Here is a 19,940-nt window from a genome sequence, read left to right as displayed (position 1 = left end):
TAAATTAGCTTAAAAAAAAACAGGATACCTCTTGTTTCTGTACAGATTGAGATTTTACAGCAAATTGAATAAGATTGTAATTTATTCCAATGAGGTTAGGTAACCAGAAGCTCAATAATAATTTATCTTAATTTAACAAAAAAGAGCTCTTGTTTCTTATATCACAATTAAATTTTGATCCTTGGTTGCTAAAAAAAATGGAGACGAATCAGACCCAATCTTTACATCTAGATAACTTTTATTAACCAATATAATCGTATATTGTTACAAATGACGGCGGCACAGAGTGAGTGCCGCCCCAACGGATTACAATGAAACGGCGTGTTAACGTTATACAATCAAAAAATGGGAATTGATGAATGAGCGAATTTTTTTTCATACGAGTGTTAACGGTCGTAATCGTCGCTATTCGACTTCAAAGAACAGCTTACACGACAACATGTAATTTGTAGAGTTTTATATCCTTTTTTCCTGTGAATCCTGCGCCTGTTCGAAAGCTCTCCCAATGAAGTTCCATCATCCATTCGATCGCTATCCTTCGTATATTTATTGTGTCTCTGATAGAGTCGTGATAATGTCGGTTGTTGTGCGCGGTTTGTTATTGTGTATGTGTACAAACTGTAATTATGCTCGAAGACATCGAAAACTCACTACGTAATGTTAAATGACGACGGGTCGCGGATTTGCTCGGTGCATTCTTGTTTCACGAACTAACCCAATTATTTTATTCTTCCGTTAATCTCCTCGACACCGAAACGCGTCAGCAGTCGCATAGTCGGTTCGGTAGCAAATCCGCGACTCGGTTAGGCTTACGGCTACTATCGAGATACTGATGTACATATACAAGAACCATGATTCACCTGTTCTCTAGAACACGGCTAGAGTATACAAAGACGTTGTTTGCCGAATAAAAACATTGTCGCACACGCATCGTTCCTCAGTCTCTCGCACAGGCACGCACACATGCACACGCGTTCTCGATAAACGTGGAAGGGTATTGGCTTCTCGTGCAGGATGTGGCTGCGATTACACCAATTTATATCAAACTGAATGAAAAATATATGCTCAACTTTTCTTTCACGAGTCTCCTGGGATTTGTAAATGTATTTTAGATTATGGGTGAAACTACTCCGTCAGTTAAGCATTCAATAAAATACAAAGTTGTCGCAACCACATCCCGCACTTTTATTCCGGAAATCGGCAGGGTTATTTGGTTCCCTCTGTATTTGCGCGTGCTTCGTCCTCGCTTCCTTCTCATCTCGTTTCCTCTTCCGTATGTTGGTCCTGTGTGGTGGCAGTGTGTCGTTAAACTAATTCTCTGTCCGTGTTGTTCCCCTTTAGGCTCTTTTTCTGTCTGGCACACGCAGAGCGTGGAAAGAGACTCGGAGGAAAGAACGCTTGCCCTTCTGGTTTTTTCTATCGAAATCAGCTGACGTATTACGGTTCTGTTTATGGGTTTCGGTCGAAAGGGGGTTCTATGCCGAAGGAGCGCGAATCGATGCAGTTTCGATATTTTATCACTTTGTCAACCGCAACCGTATCGATATTACTTTCAGGTTGAATGTCTTTTCGAGAACGAATCACAATTTCGAGGAAACGCACCCCCTCTCGCACCCCCTCAGAACAAAACTCACGAACGTAATTGCTTTTCGTTTCACAGACACTCTGCTGAACAATAATTTACTGTGCATCGTTTATTTACATGTTTGCACGAAGCACTCTGGCTTACAATCGTGCACATCGAAGTCAATAAAAGATCTCCATAATCGCATTTTTATATATATATATCTATCTATATATATAATATATATATACTTCTTAATTTTTTTGTCATATTTATATCATGTTACTTTTTAATAATGTCGTCTTGGAGTACAGTTACGTATTAGGGGCATGCAAAAGTTTCAATCTTCTTTTGCAAATCATTTTCAAAAAATTAACCGAGAATTCATGGTACAAAAGTATTCGTCCAAACATTTGACAATAAAATTTTCAAATATACTTGAGGTTGATACGTCGAAAAAAGGATTAACACTTTTGCATATACCTAATATAATTAATCTTTATGTATAATTAGTTTCACAACTTCCATTCTCTCGTTCCTCTCGCTCTCTCAATTATACATATGTCTAAGAATTAAAATATTTAGACTCGGATAGCTAGGTACGTAACTTCGACCGGGTAAACGTGTGTGGATTTCGGTCCCACGAGATCCGTGGAATTGATTTCTCAAAGTATAATCGCTATACAAACGTTCCCTTGTTTTCTGTATGCTCGACTCTACGATGTACGATATCCATTAACGCTTTCGTTGCTGGCTGTTTCTCGTGTAATTATGTTTCTGTCTTTACATCTTTATTTGCTCGTGACGCAAACGGTGCGTCGGCAGTATTATCGAAACAACTGGCGGGACGCAACGTGTGCGTCGTCGGCGACGAGAGCGTTAAGACGGCGAAAGAATCTGTTCTCGGTCGATGTTCGAGATGTTTGAAACTTAGCTAACCGACAATGGTAATAATAATCTTTCGTGTGATTCGAGGGTACGTGTGAATGAGCGTGAGTGTACGTGTGTGTATGAGATTCTCTACCTGTATACCAACTATAATTTCGTCTTCTTTATAATCATCTTTATGCATCCGTCTTAAAACAACGTCGTCTACAATATCTCGTTACTCTTTTAAATCCCTTAGCCTCGCGATTAAAATCTACATTCGTGGTTCGTCAATTGTCTCCTCTCCGCCGTTGGGGCGAACATCCTTCGATCGATATCTCGGATGTTCGATGTTACGAACGAAAAAACGAACGAATAAAAGGAAGAAAAAAGAACATCGCTCTCTACTCTTTTATACACACAATCATCGCTGCTCTTCTATTTTTTTTCTTCCTTTTCTTTTATTCATCTGTCCCCGTTTATACACTCGACTCAACACGTCAGCGACTCGCATATTTCTCAACGTCGTATCACGAACGTCGAAAGGGTGTGTATCGATAAACGATTCTAAAAAGTTAGAAACAATCTTTGTACTTTGCACGCAACGAGAATGAACGTTGGAATATACATATTTGGCGCGTTTCCTCTCCCTTTCCGTTTTCTTCCGAGTCTTTGTACACTCGCGTGCAACGATCTCCTCGACAAAGGGGAAATTATGATTAAATGAAGGAGAATGTTCCTTCGGAACACGTAACTAGATTCAATAAAGCTACTTATTAGACTCGTGTCTTAAATGCAATCACAATCACAGTTAGATCAGAGAGTATATATTTCAGAATAGACAGGTTTTGTTTAAGATTTAGAATCTTATAACGCTTCTTACTTTCATATTCGGTACGAAGGATCACAAAGTTAAAGGACTATCAAGGGACTAGTACATCAAGTTATTTGAATTCGAGATTCGAATTCATCGTCTCCTTATGGTTTCGTATATAAAATGTACAAGAAGTTTGCAATTGCTGTTACAAACATACATAGTCAAAAATCGTGCAATTAAGACGAACAGTGCGAAGGTTAGCATTCTCGACGAAAGCATCGTTGCACGCGACTGTACTCGCGAGACTGAAACCGGTATACTTCTGACTTTGCTTGAATTCAACTTGAAACGAAACTACCACCCTGTTCTTGCATCGAGCCTCTTGTTTTACCATCGCGACAAAGAGACTACGGTTCCGTTTATAAAGCTATCGCAAATCATGCTAACGAAGTAGATACTCGTTCGTCAATGAGATGAAGAAGCTGGTTCGCTCTTGGTCTGTTTCGGAACGCTCGATTAGATGATTACGATGGATTTCTCGCGTTGGTCCAACGATCGGAGATCGTTCAGGTTTTTGGAGGGAGGTGGTCGAGAAATCGTCCCGACAAACTCGAAGAGCGAATCGATATTCAGCGATGTTCTCGATGCACGATGGGGCGAAGGTACAATGTATAACATTATAAAAGTAGAAAATTTGACGGCAGTTATTATAGAGATCGTAGATGGTGAGAAACGCGGTGAAAGGAAATTGGCCCTGTTGTTTATTTTTTTTCGTGTTCTCTTCTAGATTTAACTTTATCGAACGAATTCGTTTTAATATTCCCGTAATTTGTCCCCTGATTCGTGCTATCTTGTCTCACATTTACGACCAAGGAAACAACGTGTCAAGCCGCTCTGTCAAGCTAAGAGAACCGAGAACAAAATTATAACGCGCGTAAAAAAATAAAACGATGAGCGATCCTCCGCGGTGCTTCTCGACTCGGGAGGACGCAGCATCGACGCCTTGCATCGCCTTCATACTCTTATCCCTTGACTCGTCGTCGTTCCAGTTCCTCGACGAGGATCGTACAAGCAACTTCGTTGTCGATCCTGAACTCAACGTGCGTTTTTGAAAAGGCTGCTCTGATTTCTTCCACGATCCACGAACGTCCCAAGATATGTCCGAACAGCTTCGAGCCACGATTCGTGGAAGCCTCGAAGCTCCTCTTACCTGCTGCCATTCTCTTTTCTCTTTCTCAACGGGATCGTTTCGACGAAGGTCGACCGTGCAGCCAGGAATGTTCGAGTCGTCGAGAGGCGACCCCAGTTTATCTTCTTCCCGCCAAAAATTCATTCGATCCTTGCCCGCAAACGACGATCACTCCGGGCCATTGATCTCGACGAACGGTGTCTTCGTCTACTCGAGGCGTGCCTTGTAGCTGGTCTTCCAGATCTCCGCGAACGTGACCGCGCTGTGGAACCTGTGGAAGATGCACAGAGGCAGAGTGACCCTCTGGACGATGGCCCAGGCGAGGAACCCGTAGAAATCGAGCTGCACCGGGTTGGCCATCACTTTCTGCGACTCGAACGTGTAGATCACCCACATGGTCAGGTTGCAGATCAACAGGAACGTGACCACCTGTCGACCTGGCTTGCTGCGATCGTGCTCCGGCAAGTGGACCCTCCTGCGAGACACGTCCGCGATGAACAGCATCTGAAGGATCACCTGGGCGACCGATAGGAGACCGGTCAACATCACCAGGAGATTCGGCTCGTGTGTGAACGCTGCCAACGAGCCGGCGATCACGCTGAACACCGCGTAAACGAACAGCCCGAAGCCCGACACGCGTAGCAGAATGTCGTTCAGGTCGCTCTGCTCCTCGGCTTTGAACTTGAGACTCTGCACGCGGATGAACCCGACGATTATGGCGACGATCGACAGCACCATCAGCACGCAATGCGACACGTCGGCCAGGTAAATCGCGATCAAACCGAAGTCTGGGTGATGGATCAGCACGAAGAAGAGGATCAGGCAGATCAGTGAGCCAACCAGCAACAGCAGGCCGAAGAACAGTCCTTTGCTCGCTCCTACACAGTCCACCCTTGTGTGACCTAATTTTGCGTTGAGACACGGATCTTTTTTAGTCGTCTTTCGATTAACGTTTTAATATTTGAGAAAGTGCAGCAGCGGAGAAGAAGAAGCTGGTAGTTGGCGTCATCCCGTAATAGCGAAAGACAATCGAAAAGATTTGAGAAATTGATCGCAGTATTCTACCCATTTGCACTATTGCTTTCTATTAACAGTTGCTTAACTATTGCTTGTCCGTTAACAGTTGCTTATACAAATTATCAAAGTATTTATCTACAGATTATCAGTGCAAACGGTTAGAGTACAAACGATAAAGAAAGAATTACCTGCGTGAGCCAAAGCGACAGCCCTTCGAGACAACATGGCCTCCAGGCGACGTTCCAAATCGGCCTCCACCTGATGTGGCCAACGGGGATGTCGTCCAATGTGCTTCCACATTACGTAAATTACTGCGGCACCGATCAGACTGTACTCGATGATGAAGGGGAACAGGTACGGTTCAGCATCCTGCACGATGGTTCCCATAATGTTAACGCGACCGCATGAATTCGACGCCATTTCCTCGTCCGTTAATGCCTCCGCGTAGATTCCGAAGTTCGGGCTCCAGTATTCACTGCTGTTTGTTTGATTATTCACGTCGAAGATCTGGTGTATCTGTTAATTTCATCAAATTTTCTCTACTTATATGCTCTACATATTAGTACAATTAAAGCTAGACCAAGTTATCTTCGGAATGAGAAAGATAGTTGAGGTAGGAACAAAGGGTTGCAGCAAAGTTAGAATACAAATGACGAGAATCTAAACTGGAATCTAAGTCTTCTTTAATTGTGTTGGAATCTCTAAATTTATTTATGTAGAATATAAACCTTCACATTCGATAAGAGGTCCCAAAAGATCAGACTTAACGGAAGAGAATCATCATCAAGGACTAATAAATGAATCTATCTTCTTATATCATTACCTCTTCTTTGCTATCAGCCTGCGGTGCCTCGAACATTTCGATGTAGTACGACGAGAACGTTGTTGAAGGCGTGGTAGTGGTGCTGGTGGTGGGTGTGGTGATGGTGGTGGTAGTAGTCGTACTCGGAGTGGTCTGTTCGGTGGTAGCTTTCGGTGTCAACGTGGTCAACAAAGTGGACAACGTGTTGACAGTGGTCGCAGTTAAATTAGGCAAGGGTGCTGAGGTGGAGTTGGTTGTCGAGGTTAGAGGATTCCAGTCGGTCGTTGTGGTAGTGCTGGGTGTTGTAACAGCCCTGGCAATTGCCCTTGCTGTTGTTCTCATTACACGACCAAACGAAGCGATGGTCGTGCTGGCGATGGACGTTGTTACGGTCGATGACCTCGTGGCGGTTAATGGCGCCTCGCGTAACAAAGCCACGTCACGAGGCGCTGTTCCCAAGATGGCGCCCGCATTTCGCATCGAGTGTTGCTTGATACTCTCTGCAATGTTTCAACGTCACATAGTTGCAAGCTCTGTTACCTCGAATGATCTATTACTGAACTATCAATTATATTTCCATTGCTGTACGATCAGTTGAACATTAGATAGGTTAGGTAGATGAACGTAGTTTAAGATTAAACTTTGAATCTCTAATAATCTTCACAGTTAAAATTTCTTTGATAAAAATTGTAACAATGTTACTCACCAAGAATTCCGGCCTCGAACTGGCCCATTTTCTGATGATGCTTAGTGATCTCCTTAATGCTCTCCAACACGAGAGTACGAATCCAAACGCAGAGATTGGTGGCGACCACATGCATCAACCCAAAACGTGCTATTACTTTGAAGCGATGAATGTTCAGCTAAAAAGTAATGCACCGCAATCAGGCCTTCATTTAAATATTTCGACGTGTGCGGTACTTACCCTGGAGTTCATGAAGATGAAGTACATCTGCATGAATGTGAAGATCATTTGCAGAACCGGATTGACTCCCTGGAGGATCTGGTAGCAGGGTGACGTAGGTGGTACCTCGAAGAAGGTACCGAATTCCAGACCATTGTACACCATTGTCCCCAAACCGAACGCTAAGAACGAGATTAAAAATACAATAATACGTTTTGATGGTACAAGCAATGTATTTACCTATTGCTCCAATTCTAAGGAAGAAGCTTCCGTGGCTCTGATCGTTTTGCGACGTCTTCCGTTTCCGCAAAGCTCGAGTGGCCACACCAGCCTCGACGTCAGCCGCATCCTAAATCATTTAGTCCTATGTGTGATTAATTAATTTTGACAGATTGGGGAGTCTAATTTCGTAATCCTCTTTGCAACGAAAGGGCGAACGGTTTTAATGAGCAAGGAAACTGCCGAGTTTCAGTTTATAAGTGGATTCCACGTGATAATGAATGGACCCGTAGCACGTGCCTTGCGCTAGATGCTTAACAACGATGGGTAACCCACTTACGTCAGCACCGAGAGTGTCTCTTTAAATCGCTTCATCGATTCGATACTTCCACCGAACCGAAATATACCTCGCGTCAATCTACTTATTTTTGTCGTAGACGCACTGCAGGTTGCGTCAAGGGACCTACTATATTTCTATTTATTTGTTAAATTTAGAAAATGAATACGATCTCAAATTTGTAGAACTGGAAGTAATCTTATCTGGATATTTAACAGGATTGAAAATGTTTACAATTTAATTTTGTTCTGTTTAAAAGACCACACATGTAATGTTTTGACAAACGCGTGACAAATTGAAGAAAAGACAACCTGGTACTCTTTCTTGGCCTTTGCCGCCTTTTGTTCTTTGTCCTTTTTGTCCTTCTTCTTGTTCTTGTCCTTGGGTTCTTTGGGAGGTTTGGGTGGTCTCGGAGGAGGCGGCGGTGAATCGCTGCCCCTTGCGCAACACGCGCTTTCTTGCAACAGGAAGCAGAACACGTACAACAGGAACAAGATGCTAACCCCGTACAAATACGTGAAGAAACCTTCGTAATAGTAGAGTGGCAGTTTGTGCGTGACCACCTCGCTAATCACGTAAGCGATGCACACCACCACCAACAGCTTCGCATAGATGAAGCTCATAATAATGAACAACGACGTCCTGCAACGAGAAATAAGTAAAATTCGTACCTGTTCGGGCAATTAAAAACTTTTACTAGGTTTTGTCATATTTGTAGAAATATTTTTTAAGAGGAGGATTTTGAATTTTAAAGACACTACTCTTTTGCATCACGCATGTATAGTGATGGGACCAACCTAACATTTTATTAAAGGACTCGTGCTTATACCTAGTTTGGAGATATCTAAACGTATTGTAAATTCATTTGTTGACGTACTTAAAAGTAACAGAAAATGGCAGTATCAAGGGATTAATATTTTTTAATATTGTTTGAAACTTATATAAGAAGCATGTAATGACAGGGGATTTTTTAATGAAGATGAGAAGAGTGACAACATGCATGATCGACGTATTTTCACCTAATCTTATTTCGCATTTTTGGTATCAGGTAGCATTGGTATTAATTAAGCTTCAAAATTTCAAATAGAGTAGACTCTCGTTATATGGCCACTCCTGTAGACTTTCACCAATGACTTCTTCACTGTAGCAAAATCTTTCTAGTTAAATATATTTAGTAGTATAGCTAAATATATTTAGTAGTCTAGTTAAATATATTTAGTAGTCTATTTAAATATAGTCAGTAGCAAAGTTGCAATATAGCGAGACTTTATATAAAATCCCAGTCCCATCACTACATAAAGTAAATCTCTCACCGTGTTTTTCTTGCTATTTGTACCCTACTACCGTGTCGTAGCACGTCTCCTCCGACTCCGTTAACATTATTCTCCACAAACGGCACTATTTCCACTTCCATCGTAAAAATGTACAATTCTTTCTTTACGATCTCTAATAAACTAAACAGTGTTTACGTGCGCGGTTTACGAAGCACGTTGAGCTCGGATTATTTGCGAACGTCGACTGCCGTGCTGGACACCATGGTCGATTCACTGGCATGCTATTTTCGATGTCGAACCGTCTTTCGACCACCAACTCGTCGATTTTTCACTCTCCTCGTCTCCTCTCCGGTTAGCTTTCATTCCACGTACCGCTTCGTTTCAGATATATCAACCTTTCTTATCGCGCGAATATTTGTTAAATAAATCCACTATCTTTATCACTCGAATTTCGAAACCTGATTATACATGAAATTAAACAGCAAACCTCTGCGAGGGTTTGGAGCACACAGAAAATCTGCACAATTCACCGAAACACAGAATATCACAATAACGAACGTGAAATATCAGTTCGATCCTCGACGCGAAATCAAGTTGCTCAAACTTGTCGAGCTTCGACGCGACGCTTTCAGGTTTCGAGTCAACTCTTCCCTCGTCCACCGTTCCTTTTTTCTTTCTCTCGTTAAAGGTTAGGTCGTAGAATCGATAATTTGCGTGTACGCGAAGGGGAGAGCGTGTTCCAGGTCCGATCTCGTCGAGAATTAATCGCGCGCGAAACCGGATGCTCGGCTGCTGGTGGAAAGGAAAATGGCGCAGGCGCGCGGACGCCGGCGAGGAAAACGCGAAAAAGGTATATTTCGAAATCCGGCGTGTGTCGCTCACACGGTATGATTGCACACGACGCGGCGTGGCGTCGCGACGTCTGCATCAGGGAGTATCAGGGACCTCGGTTACGTACGGTGCATCTTCGTGAAGAAGGGCTTAACCACCCTTTGTCGCGCTGCCATTTCAGGGGTTGGGGCGCAGACTTTATTGTGTTCCGCACGAGCCTGTACACTCGTGTCAGGCAGTTTTTTCTTTTGCTTCACTTCGATGATTATCATCGTGGATAAAGGATCGTGATATTTTACCAGGAAGCTCGATTTTCATTTCGCTCTATTTATTTTACCCTTGATATTTTCTTTATTACTACACGTGTATTCTTTTTAACTCCGAAGGCGTTTGGATGCTTTTTTATGTGCATATTTTGCTTTAATACTTTGCGGAAAATTGTTAATCGGGATAATCTTTTTTTAGGTTAAAGGAGGATCTACATGTATAATCGTTTAGGAGTATATTTTAATCGTTTTGAATCTACAATGATTATATAGATAAAGAATTTACTATAAATTTTCTTGAAGTTACGTCTCGATAAATAGTACCGAAGAGCAAGCATTGCAAATTCAATTTCTAATATATTATTCAATGAATGAATATAATAAGTTCTGTCACGCGTTAAAACTACTTATCTTGTTAGTAGACTTTATTTAAGCATATACATATATTTTATGTATATATGAAAAGTTATATAAAATTACAAAAAGTTAAATTCTGTAAAGAATAGGCTATCAGTATTCACCCGAAGGCTGACAGTAGAAACAGTCATGCAAGACACATGATCAGACATATGGTATAACTTATTCAGTTCTTTGATTTCAAAGATTCAATGAGTCACTGTAATAGTAAATTATTCTTATACGTTTATTCTTGAAAATACGTTTCAATTTTAAATACGTCATGCATAGAATTCAACAAATGTCCTCGATTTAAATTTTTAATTGTCTTTCCATATCACGAATTTGTTCGTGACAATCGTTCATGAATTTGAGATTGCCTGTAGCGTGAAAATTTGGCAAACTTGCCTAAAACATGCATCTTTAGAAAGCTCGGGGCAAGATGGCAAGCGGAGCTAACCTCTAGCAGGGAAATTTTTGCAAGTTTTCGTGGCTGCGGGAAAAAATGAAAAAGAAGAGTTTGGCGACCTTTTTTTCCACTTGTGAAGGAGAAAAGCGGCTAGAAGTGGAAACAGCCTGGATATCACAGACTCCGAGCCCGGCTCGGTCGATATTTTCTACCTACTTTCAGCCACTGGTCTTTCTCTCTGTACCTCACCCTCTCGACTCACTCTCGCCTCATCCGTGTCCTCTCCGCGAATTTCGCTCTCCCCTTCGCGTTCAATCACGACCGTATTCTTTTCAACCGCCTTTTATATCCATGCCAGATCGTTTTCGCATTCTTTGGTCAGGTGCATTGTTCTGAACTTCGATTCAATATTTTAAGGGTAAAATCCCCGTACAAATTGATTTTGGAAGTGATAGGTTTCATTGGATATCTTTCGTATGCTATTTGGTGATTTGAGTGATAATTAGAGATTTAATAATGGTGGGTATCTTATTAGTGGAGGACTTACTGTAGTGGAGGGCTTACTATTGACATAAGTATTTGCCAGGTGTTGGTCTGAGCGAGGTCTGAGCTCTTTTCATGGGGGAAAATCTATTTAAGTTCTGAAACTTTGGAAGTTTGAGATTCTGGAGTTTTAATTACCAAGCTCCTAAGTTCTCAAATTCCCAAGATCCTAAGTTCCCAAATTCCCGAAATTCCAAGGTCCTAAATTCTCAAATTCCTAAGTTCCAAATTCTCAAATCCCAAGGTCCTAAATTTCCAAATTCTCAAAATTCCAAGGTCCCAAATTTCCAATCTCCCAAGTCCCCAAATTTCCAAATTCCCAATCTCCCAAGTCTCCAAACTTCCAAATTCTCAATCTCCCAAGTCCCCAGATTTCCAAATTCCCAATCTCCCAAGTCCCAAAATTTCTAAATTTCCAATCTCCCAAGTCCCCAAATTTCCAAATTCCCAACCCTCAAATCCCCAAATCTATAAACCTCCAAATTTCCAAATCCCCAATTTCCCAAATTCCCAATTTCTCAAATTCCCAAATTCCCAAATTCCCAAATTCCCAAATTCCCAAATTCCCAAATTCCCAAATCCTCAAATCCTCAAAATTCCAAATCCCCAAATCCCCAAATCCCCAAATCCTCAAATCCCCAATTTCCCGAATTCCCAAATTCCCAAATCCCCAAATCCTCAAATCCCCAATTTCCCAAATTCCAAAATCCCCAAATCCTCAAATCCCCAATTTCCCAAATTCCCAAATCCCCAATTTCCCAATTTTCCAAGTTCCCAAATCCCCATATCCCCAAATCTCCAAATTCCCAAATTCGCAAATCCTCAAATCCTTAAATCCCCAAATCCTCAAATCCCCAATTTCCCAAATTCCCAAATCCCCAAATCCCCAAATTCCCAAATCCCCAAATCCTCAAATCCGCAATTTCCCAAATTCCCACCTTCCACCTCCCCAAACATTACAAACACAAACTTGCACTCTCACCCTCACACAAACACACCAGTCCACAACAAAGTATACTTCATTCAAAGTGATATTTTGTGAACCGTATGTGATCCAGTTGAACGTCGAACTGGTTCAAGTTATTCTGTGAGCACGGTGGATCGCAGTTCGCATCGTCCGCAGCTGACTTTATATTTTCAGTCGATGATCGCACGGATCTCGCGAGCGTTTCGTGCTCGTCGGACGCGGATAGGTATGTGCAGTCACGTTCACGAAGCTCGTAACACTGTCTTGTTTCAGCGTCTAGACCGTCGAAGGTTCCCTTTCAGTTCGTGTTAATGCAATTGCGACTGTGTAATTCGAGAAGGTATTCCTGTGGCCGTGCTGCGTGTATTCAGCACCGTATCACCGTCACGCTTTACCGCTCGATCGATATTAATAAATTAATAAATTGTATATGCTGACTGGAAGCTGTTACGCGCTTCTTCTTTCTTTTCTAACTGGGCACATAAGTCAAATCTTTTCTAACTATAGGTACATAAGTCACATGTATTTATTTATAATTTACTGTTAGTCTCTGGGATGACACGTGATAATGATAATTGCTGACAAGGTATCATTAATTACAGTATGTTCTGACAAGATATCGAAGATTCAAATATTTAATAGGGTAAGGTTGCTTAAGTCGTACCTGTTCTATATTTGAAGTGTTATGGCTACTACAGCTACATTAGGATTAATTTATATGACAACGCAAAGATTGTTCAGAGTTGTTCTAATAAATAAAACCAATATTTACACTAGAATCAAATAGCAAATATAGTTTTTACATATTTGCTAAATACTCATTGTTTTTTCTTATGACTTGAGAAACCTTACCCTATTTGCAAATATACCCATCATATGAGCTGATATTACAATGTTGTATGTATAATATCAACAAGACAGTAGAATGTTCTTCAGTAAGAAAATACTTGAAATTGTAAAAAATATGAAAGAATATTACGAGCGGAATTGATACGAAAAAATTGAAGATGTCTAAAACGAGGACGAGTAAAGCGATTATCGAGCGTCAGTCAAACCTCCCGTCTATTTTACGATCCAAAGGTGTTGCGTTCCAGGGTTAATGCTCGTCGGCCTATCGCAGCCCGATATATCGAAGAAACCACGGCATACCGTCCCTCGAAATATGTTCGCGCTCCACTTCCTCGATTCTTTCTACAGAATGATTTCCATTGGTACGTGGTCGCAACCTCGGTCGGTTGCATGTCTCAGACCTGGGGTAGTAGGTGGTCTATGTACGTGCGGGAGTGCATAAACTCGGGGCCGTGTATAATGCACACTAGAAGCGCAAGAAGACGCTTCGTAGGCAACAGCGACGGCTAACGAAGTGCGTTGCAAATAGACACGCAGACGAAACCTACCACTTCTCGTCATTTCGAGTCGAACGCACAGAGTGTCGCGTAATGAATGCCACCGTGGGAGAATACGATGATTATATCTGGAAACACGAGGCTCGAAGTGTCCAATAATTTGCGTGTCTGGTTTTCGAGAGGGTTGGAGGAGATTTGAAATTTATATCTTCAAGAGACATATTGAATAGACTTCTGTCTCTCAACATGAACTTTGAATTTTAGTCTTCTAGCTTCTTTTTGTTATAGCCTCTTAATAATGTGAAGACTTAGAAATTTTAAGTACCGAGGTCTCCGAAAATTCTTTTGACAGGTCAGCAATGCACGGAAATCACTCTCCGTCTTCAAACATCTAAGGGACTTAGTTTGTTCTTTGTTTTGCATCTTCAAATATTCATGGTACAAATTTGGAAAGTGCGGCCTCAAAGACTGACTCCACATACCATAGTCTTCAGACACCAAGAATTCTGTCGGAACGACATAGGGACACTTTTCAATCTATCATGAGAACCGTGAGATGGAGATAAGAATTTTAACCGCATCACAAAAATTCTTTCAATATGTCGGACACAAAGTAATTACTCTCTGTACCTCCAAGTATTCAAAGTACTCAGAAATATTAGTCTGTGCCATCTACGGTTACCAAGAATCCTTTCAGAAGATAGCACTCTCAGTGCTGTCTCCAAGTATTCTACAGACTTAAGGGCTTAAAAGATCCTTCCGAGAGGTCGACCAAATTCCCTGTAGACTGTCTTCAAACACTAGTACTCTAAATAGCATCTACAAGAAATGATATAAGCGGAAGCAAGTCACGTAACACGGCTGTTAACAATAAGCATTAAAAATTCCCGCCGAGGCAGATGCAATTTATTCCAGGAAATCGTTGAATAGTTCGCGACTAGAAATCGTTGCATACATCATCGTATGAAGCGTTCAGAATGGAGAACGAGCGTAGGACGTATCCGGATGTTTCTTCCCGTCATGAAAGACATCCGTGGACGTTGCGACCCAGTATTCGCCGATACATTATCGGAATTCCACGACGGACAGTTATTCGAGCGATCCAGCGGATATCGTTTTCTCCGACAGAATATCAATCATGGAGAAACGAAATGTGCGTTTATAATTTTAGCTTCGAATTGCAAGGAAAATAAACATCGGAAAAGAAACTCGTTTGATGAGACGGATTTCCAGCTCGAGTTGCTAAATAATTAACCATTCGTTAGCGCGGGAATTACGTAGTTCCGGTCAAGTGGGTTCTTGACCTAGTCCCATTTCCTCCTGTGTAATTGCGTCGTGGAAAAGCGTAACGTTCAACTAATTGCTCGAAATACGTACACGAAGAACGTTTATGTTCACGGATGATTTTCTTTCGAGACTCTTCTTTATATAATAAACATTGGCCTCTGGTGAAACTCGAGGAAGGAGGTCGAGGAGGTCGCGATCAAACTTCAGATTATTATTATTACGAAGAAACGCGAATAATTTATTCCGAAGTTTCTCTCATTTCCGTCTTTCAGCGCGCTACTCTTCACAGAGTTTCTTTCAAAAAGAAAAATTTCGATACATCATCATAGTATTAAGACATACATAACATGGTTGTCATTTCACGTATTTATTTCGAAAGAAATATCTTTTCTAATAAGCTAGGTCGTAAAAGATCATTTACTGGTTCGTTCAACTGGACCAGTCGTAACCTCAATTTTCATAATCTTTGATCCACGTTGCTGTAATCTTGCTATAAATATTCATACGAAAATGATACAAAACACGACTGCAATCTTACATTAAATGACAAGGTTTCGTAATAGCATGAGACCGTAATCCGGTCAGTTTACATTGTCCCATTCGCAGGGTTTCTCAAACAAGCATTCTAACGAATTAAACAACCGTCGACTTCGACAGTTCTCACACAGTTTGAGAAACGCTGATGAGCATCTACTTCCCCCGCAAAGTGTCGCGACACTTAACGAGGGGACTACAAAAGCGAGCCGGCTACCAGGCGATGATAACGTGTGAACATGATTGCGTTCGCTATGAGCTGAAGAGCAAAAGAAAAGATAAAGGGAAAAAGAAGAAGTCCCTGTCTCTTCGGTTTCTCATCTAATTCTCTACGACCGCGCTTACTTTTTCGCTGGCGTAGAGCGCACGTTCTTCAGCTCCATCTCTTTGTTCGCCGCGTTGTTCTTCTCGGCGTTGTCCTGCGCGTTCTGCGACGAGTTCTGAGGATTCAGAGGTCTGGTCACCGGAAGAGTCGCCGTGTTGTCCGCTGCGGCTGCCTCCACCTCCACGGTGGCGACCTTGCAATCACCACCACCCACCATCGCGGTTTCCTTCTCCCTTCGTAACGGGCCCTAACGATCGGCAAAAGATACGGCTGGAAAATCACCGAATAAGCCCGCCACTACGCGAACCGAACGCGGGTGCTCGAACCTCGATTATGCCACGGCCGCCATTTTGGCGAACGTCTGGTGCAGAAATTCGACTCGTAATTTATGAAAAAATATCGAGGGAAGATTCGCTACGTTTTCATCGCTCAACGTCACGCTCCGAGTAACGATTTTCACGAGTAGCTTCGACGAAACTTTGGCACGCTTCGTACAAGGAGAAAGAAGGATCAACGTTGAGTCGGCGGATTTCGTGTCGGAAATCTGTCACCCCAAGAGTGTGACTAGAATGGATCGATCGCAGCGGAAACTGGATCGAGGAGCAACGCTCGAGACGACCAGCTCGGAGGACGGTTTCGGAGACACCGTTTCCGAAAAGGAGGGCAGCAGGCGCGAGTCAAAAACTCTCTCCCCGAATTGTTGCTGTCTGTTTATTCGATTCCTCGGATCACGCCTGCGCGCTCGTCCTCGGGCTTTTTGCTAACGAACACCGTACCGCCTCCTACTCTCGTCTCGCGTTTCGAAACGCGATCGGATGAATGGTCGATGCTTTTAACGAAATTCCTGTAATTATGGCTCTTTTGCCGGATGGAAGATCTGCTAACGTCGTCACTGTCTCCGCAACGATCGGTGCACCGTCGAAATCGTAGGAAAAATTTTCAGCTGGAATTCGAACGAATTTTCAGCGATCGAACGCGAGCCCTAAGCGGTCGGGAAAGAAGGCGACGAGACGCGAAGAGGAAACGGTCCACCCCAAAGGTTTCCTCTCAGTCTGTGATCTCGCGCACTTGGTCGAACGAGCTAATTGGAAAATCCTGTGCACACGACCGAACCTAAGGATCGAGCACTCTCGCTTCGATGACTGATGACGACCACGAGAGAGCACGGCACGATGGACGGGCCACGATCACCCAGCCAAGTGCGACGTACACCCCACAGAAACGACCTGCCAACCACGTAACCGAACGACGCGACCAAGGAAGCTCACCTGCTGGAGAGGTGGTTGCCTGAAGGTTCTCGCGGTGACTGCACCCAGGCTTCGGTGGAAAAGGGTGTGAAGCGGAGAGACGGAGAAGGGATGAAGGACGGAAGAGTCGGCCAGAGAAAGAGGATGCTGTCGATCGAGGAGAGGGGGACAGACAGACCAGACGAGACGAGAGAAGAAGATAAAAAAAAAGGGAGAATCGCGTGTAGGGGCACACGTAGAATCCACGAACGAGGAAGAGAGATCACAGAAAGGGAGGCTCGTCGTCTACCTTACGGCGAACACCGTAAGCACCAACGACGAGGGTTAACTTCGAGAGGAACAGAACGGAACGAGAGACGGACAGTGGCCGAGCGAGATGGACTATGTTATCGGAGCACGATGAAATGGGGGTAGAATCACGATCGCCGCCCCCAGCATCCCGGAGACTGAGGCTGGGCCGGGAGGTCTCTTCCCGGGCAACGGCAGCTTCTTGCACAAGCGCAATGCCATCCGTGGTTATACACTCCCGTTCAAAAGTCAACGCGTTTTCCCGTTTTGGTAATCTTCGATACTGGGTGTCCTAACTGGGAACAGCTCATTACGGTCTTTCATCTTAACCCGTTGATCCACTTTCATTTATCATCATATGCAACCCTGTTAAATATCTTCAAAATGTTTTTATTTGATCTTCAGTTCTCAGATATATTTCGAACATGTTTGCTTTATACAGATTTCGAAATATTCGCTGCAAATAATTTGAAAGAAAATATCTTAAAACCTGACCGTTAAAATTCCAATAATCTTGGTAAGAGCTTTTCATCGTTTCACAGGTTCTTTAACGGTGAGATGAGTGTTCTTAAAATTCCTAAAATTCTAGTTTGAGTAGGTACGTGTTGCAATAATCTCCTAACATGTGAAACGAAGTATGCAAGAAAGTAAGTAGTTCTGGAATCTGCTTCGTTATTGTACGTGTCTGTCCAGTACACATTGAAATACGCAAAGTAGCTCAATGTTGGCGAGGTATTCTGCTTATTCTAAGAATGAAAGAAGATCGTACGAGTCCAGAAATGCACTCTTGCTGAAGATATTGCTGAACGTGGAACAATAGAATGCAACAGTTCTCTTGGGACGCTGAACGCAATCTTCGATATTGGGATTTCTCAGATATTTCCAACTTTTATCTTGGAGAAATGATAATGTTGTGTGTTATATTTTTCCAACCCTGCAAAACTGTGATCACGTACTTTGTCTCATACAAATTTAGGGGTTGGAGCTCAAACTTGTGAAAATAGAAAAAATCGATTTGGAGCAACGATTCAAAAAATATTTAATAAATGTGGCATCTAAATGTCCACCGAAGACCACCTAAAAAAATGTATTTTTGTAAAGTCGTAATATTTGTTTCGAAACAGGGTTAAACATCGATGATATAATTTATAATAATTTATAGTGTAGATGAGGTTGAACAGGCAGTGACTTTTGAACGGAAGTGTATTTCATATTCTCTTCATCCCTTTCTCGCTACCGGCACCCCTTTTTCTCTTCAATATCTTGTGTCTCGTTCTGACGATCTTTCCCTACACGGTGTCGTGTGTTTTTCATCCCTCTCGTTTGCGTTCTCCTTCGACATTTTCCCTTCGCCACTTCGGCTGTGGTCGTGGAGAATCCTCCACCATGATTCCTCTCGGTTGAGCTACCTCGGCTCGGGACACCCTTTGTTCCATTGGAATCTCTCGTGTCTCGTCATGAATTTTTTCTGCTCGTACTTTCCATGTCCTCGTTTTCCTTCACTTTTCTCTACCCACCTATCTCCTTTTTTTCCTTTATTTCACCGGTAACCCGCGGAGGGGGTAAACGACGTTGTCTATCTTCCTTCAGAAGCGTCATTATTCGATGGTTGATCGTTGGACCACGAGTTACTCGAATATAATCCGCGTTTTCCTTTTCAACTGTCTTTCGTGGATGTCTTTGATTCGTGATCTCGGTCACTGGGTTTACGGTATGCCTTCTAAAGTTTGCTAGACTCTTCCGGCGGAGGAACTGATTTTCTTTTGTTGCAGTTCCGTTTTATCGAAGTTTTGCATTTCTGTGGTTTTCAGCTTCCAAGTTTTCAGTTCCTGAATTCGTTATTCCCAATTCCTAATTTCCAAACCCCAAAGTCTCGAATGCTCAATTTACTGGCTCTCAAATTTCTGAATTTATAAAGTTCCAGAAGTACAAGTCTCTTAATTTATAAATTCCTATGTTCACAATTACCTAAACTCTAATTTCTAAATCCCCAATTTTTATATCTCCAGTACTAAATTCCCAAGTACTTGTGACCCCAAATTTCCAAACACCCTAATCCCTAAGTCCCCAAGTGCCAAACCTCTAAGCACCTAAACTCTAAGCCTCTGAATCCCCAAATCCCTAAGTCCCCAAGTGTCCAAACCCCTAAACTCTAAGCCCTTAAATCCTCAAATCCCAAAATCCACAAATCTCTAAATTCCAAATCTTGAGTCCACCTTCTCCAACTCCCAAAAAAAGTACCAATCTAACACCGAATTTCTGCAATATAAAAATTCCCAAATTCCCAGAAATTACTAAATAATTGAGTCCCTATTGTCTCCGCGCAAATAAGAATTCCAGTTTCCGCGGTATCGTGCATCGATTCAATGGTCTGATTCTCGATGACAAGAGCGAATAAATCAATTCAGGTAACAATGTCCTCTTTCCTATTTATAGCTCGCGATCGCGAGGGTTATTTAAATATCCTTTCAAGCCTATTCCGAGCGTTCCGGACATCGTGGATGTTAAAGA

General features: G+C 42.5%; 1 protein-coding gene across 11 annotated transcripts in view; it reads right to left on the bottom strand.

Annotated features, from left to right (window-relative positions):
* Positions 1-220: 220 nt before the first annotated feature.
* Positions 221-19,940, bottom strand: part of OtopLa (proton channel otopetrin-like a) — a 37,985-nt gene continuing 18,265 nt past the window's right edge. For 5 of the 11 annotated variants that reach the window (XM_012282960.2, XM_076538504.1, XM_076538505.1 and 2 more), the window contains exons 4-10: positions 8,028-8,358; positions 7,401-7,509; positions 7,182-7,342; positions 6,963-7,119; positions 6,278-6,756; positions 5,643-5,970; positions 221-5,339 (exon numbers count right to left, since the gene is read on the bottom strand). In XM_012282960.2, coding sequence (XP_012138350.1) covers positions 4,645-5,339; positions 5,643-5,970; positions 6,278-6,756; positions 6,963-7,119; positions 7,182-7,342; positions 7,401-7,509; positions 8,028-8,358 — 2,260 coding nt within the window. In that variant the 3' untranslated portion in view covers positions 221-4,644. Of the gene's footprint in view, positions 5,340-5,642; positions 5,971-6,277; positions 6,757-6,962; positions 7,120-7,181; positions 7,343-7,400; positions 7,510-8,027; positions 8,359-9,029; positions 11,600-12,417; positions 12,687-15,914; positions 16,142-17,162; positions 17,698-19,940 lie in introns of those variants that run through there. The other 6 variants (XM_012282962.2, XM_076538509.1, XM_076538510.1 and 3 more) reach the window with 6 other exon arrangements.

Source organism: Megachile rotundata, chromosome 12 (genome assembly GCF_050947335.1).
Source record: "Megachile rotundata isolate GNS110a chromosome 12, iyMegRotu1, whole genome shotgun sequence".
NCBI lineage: Eukaryota > Metazoa > Arthropoda > Insecta > Hymenoptera > Megachilidae > Megachile > Megachile rotundata.
This window is presented reverse-complemented; position numbering and strand designations above follow the sequence as displayed.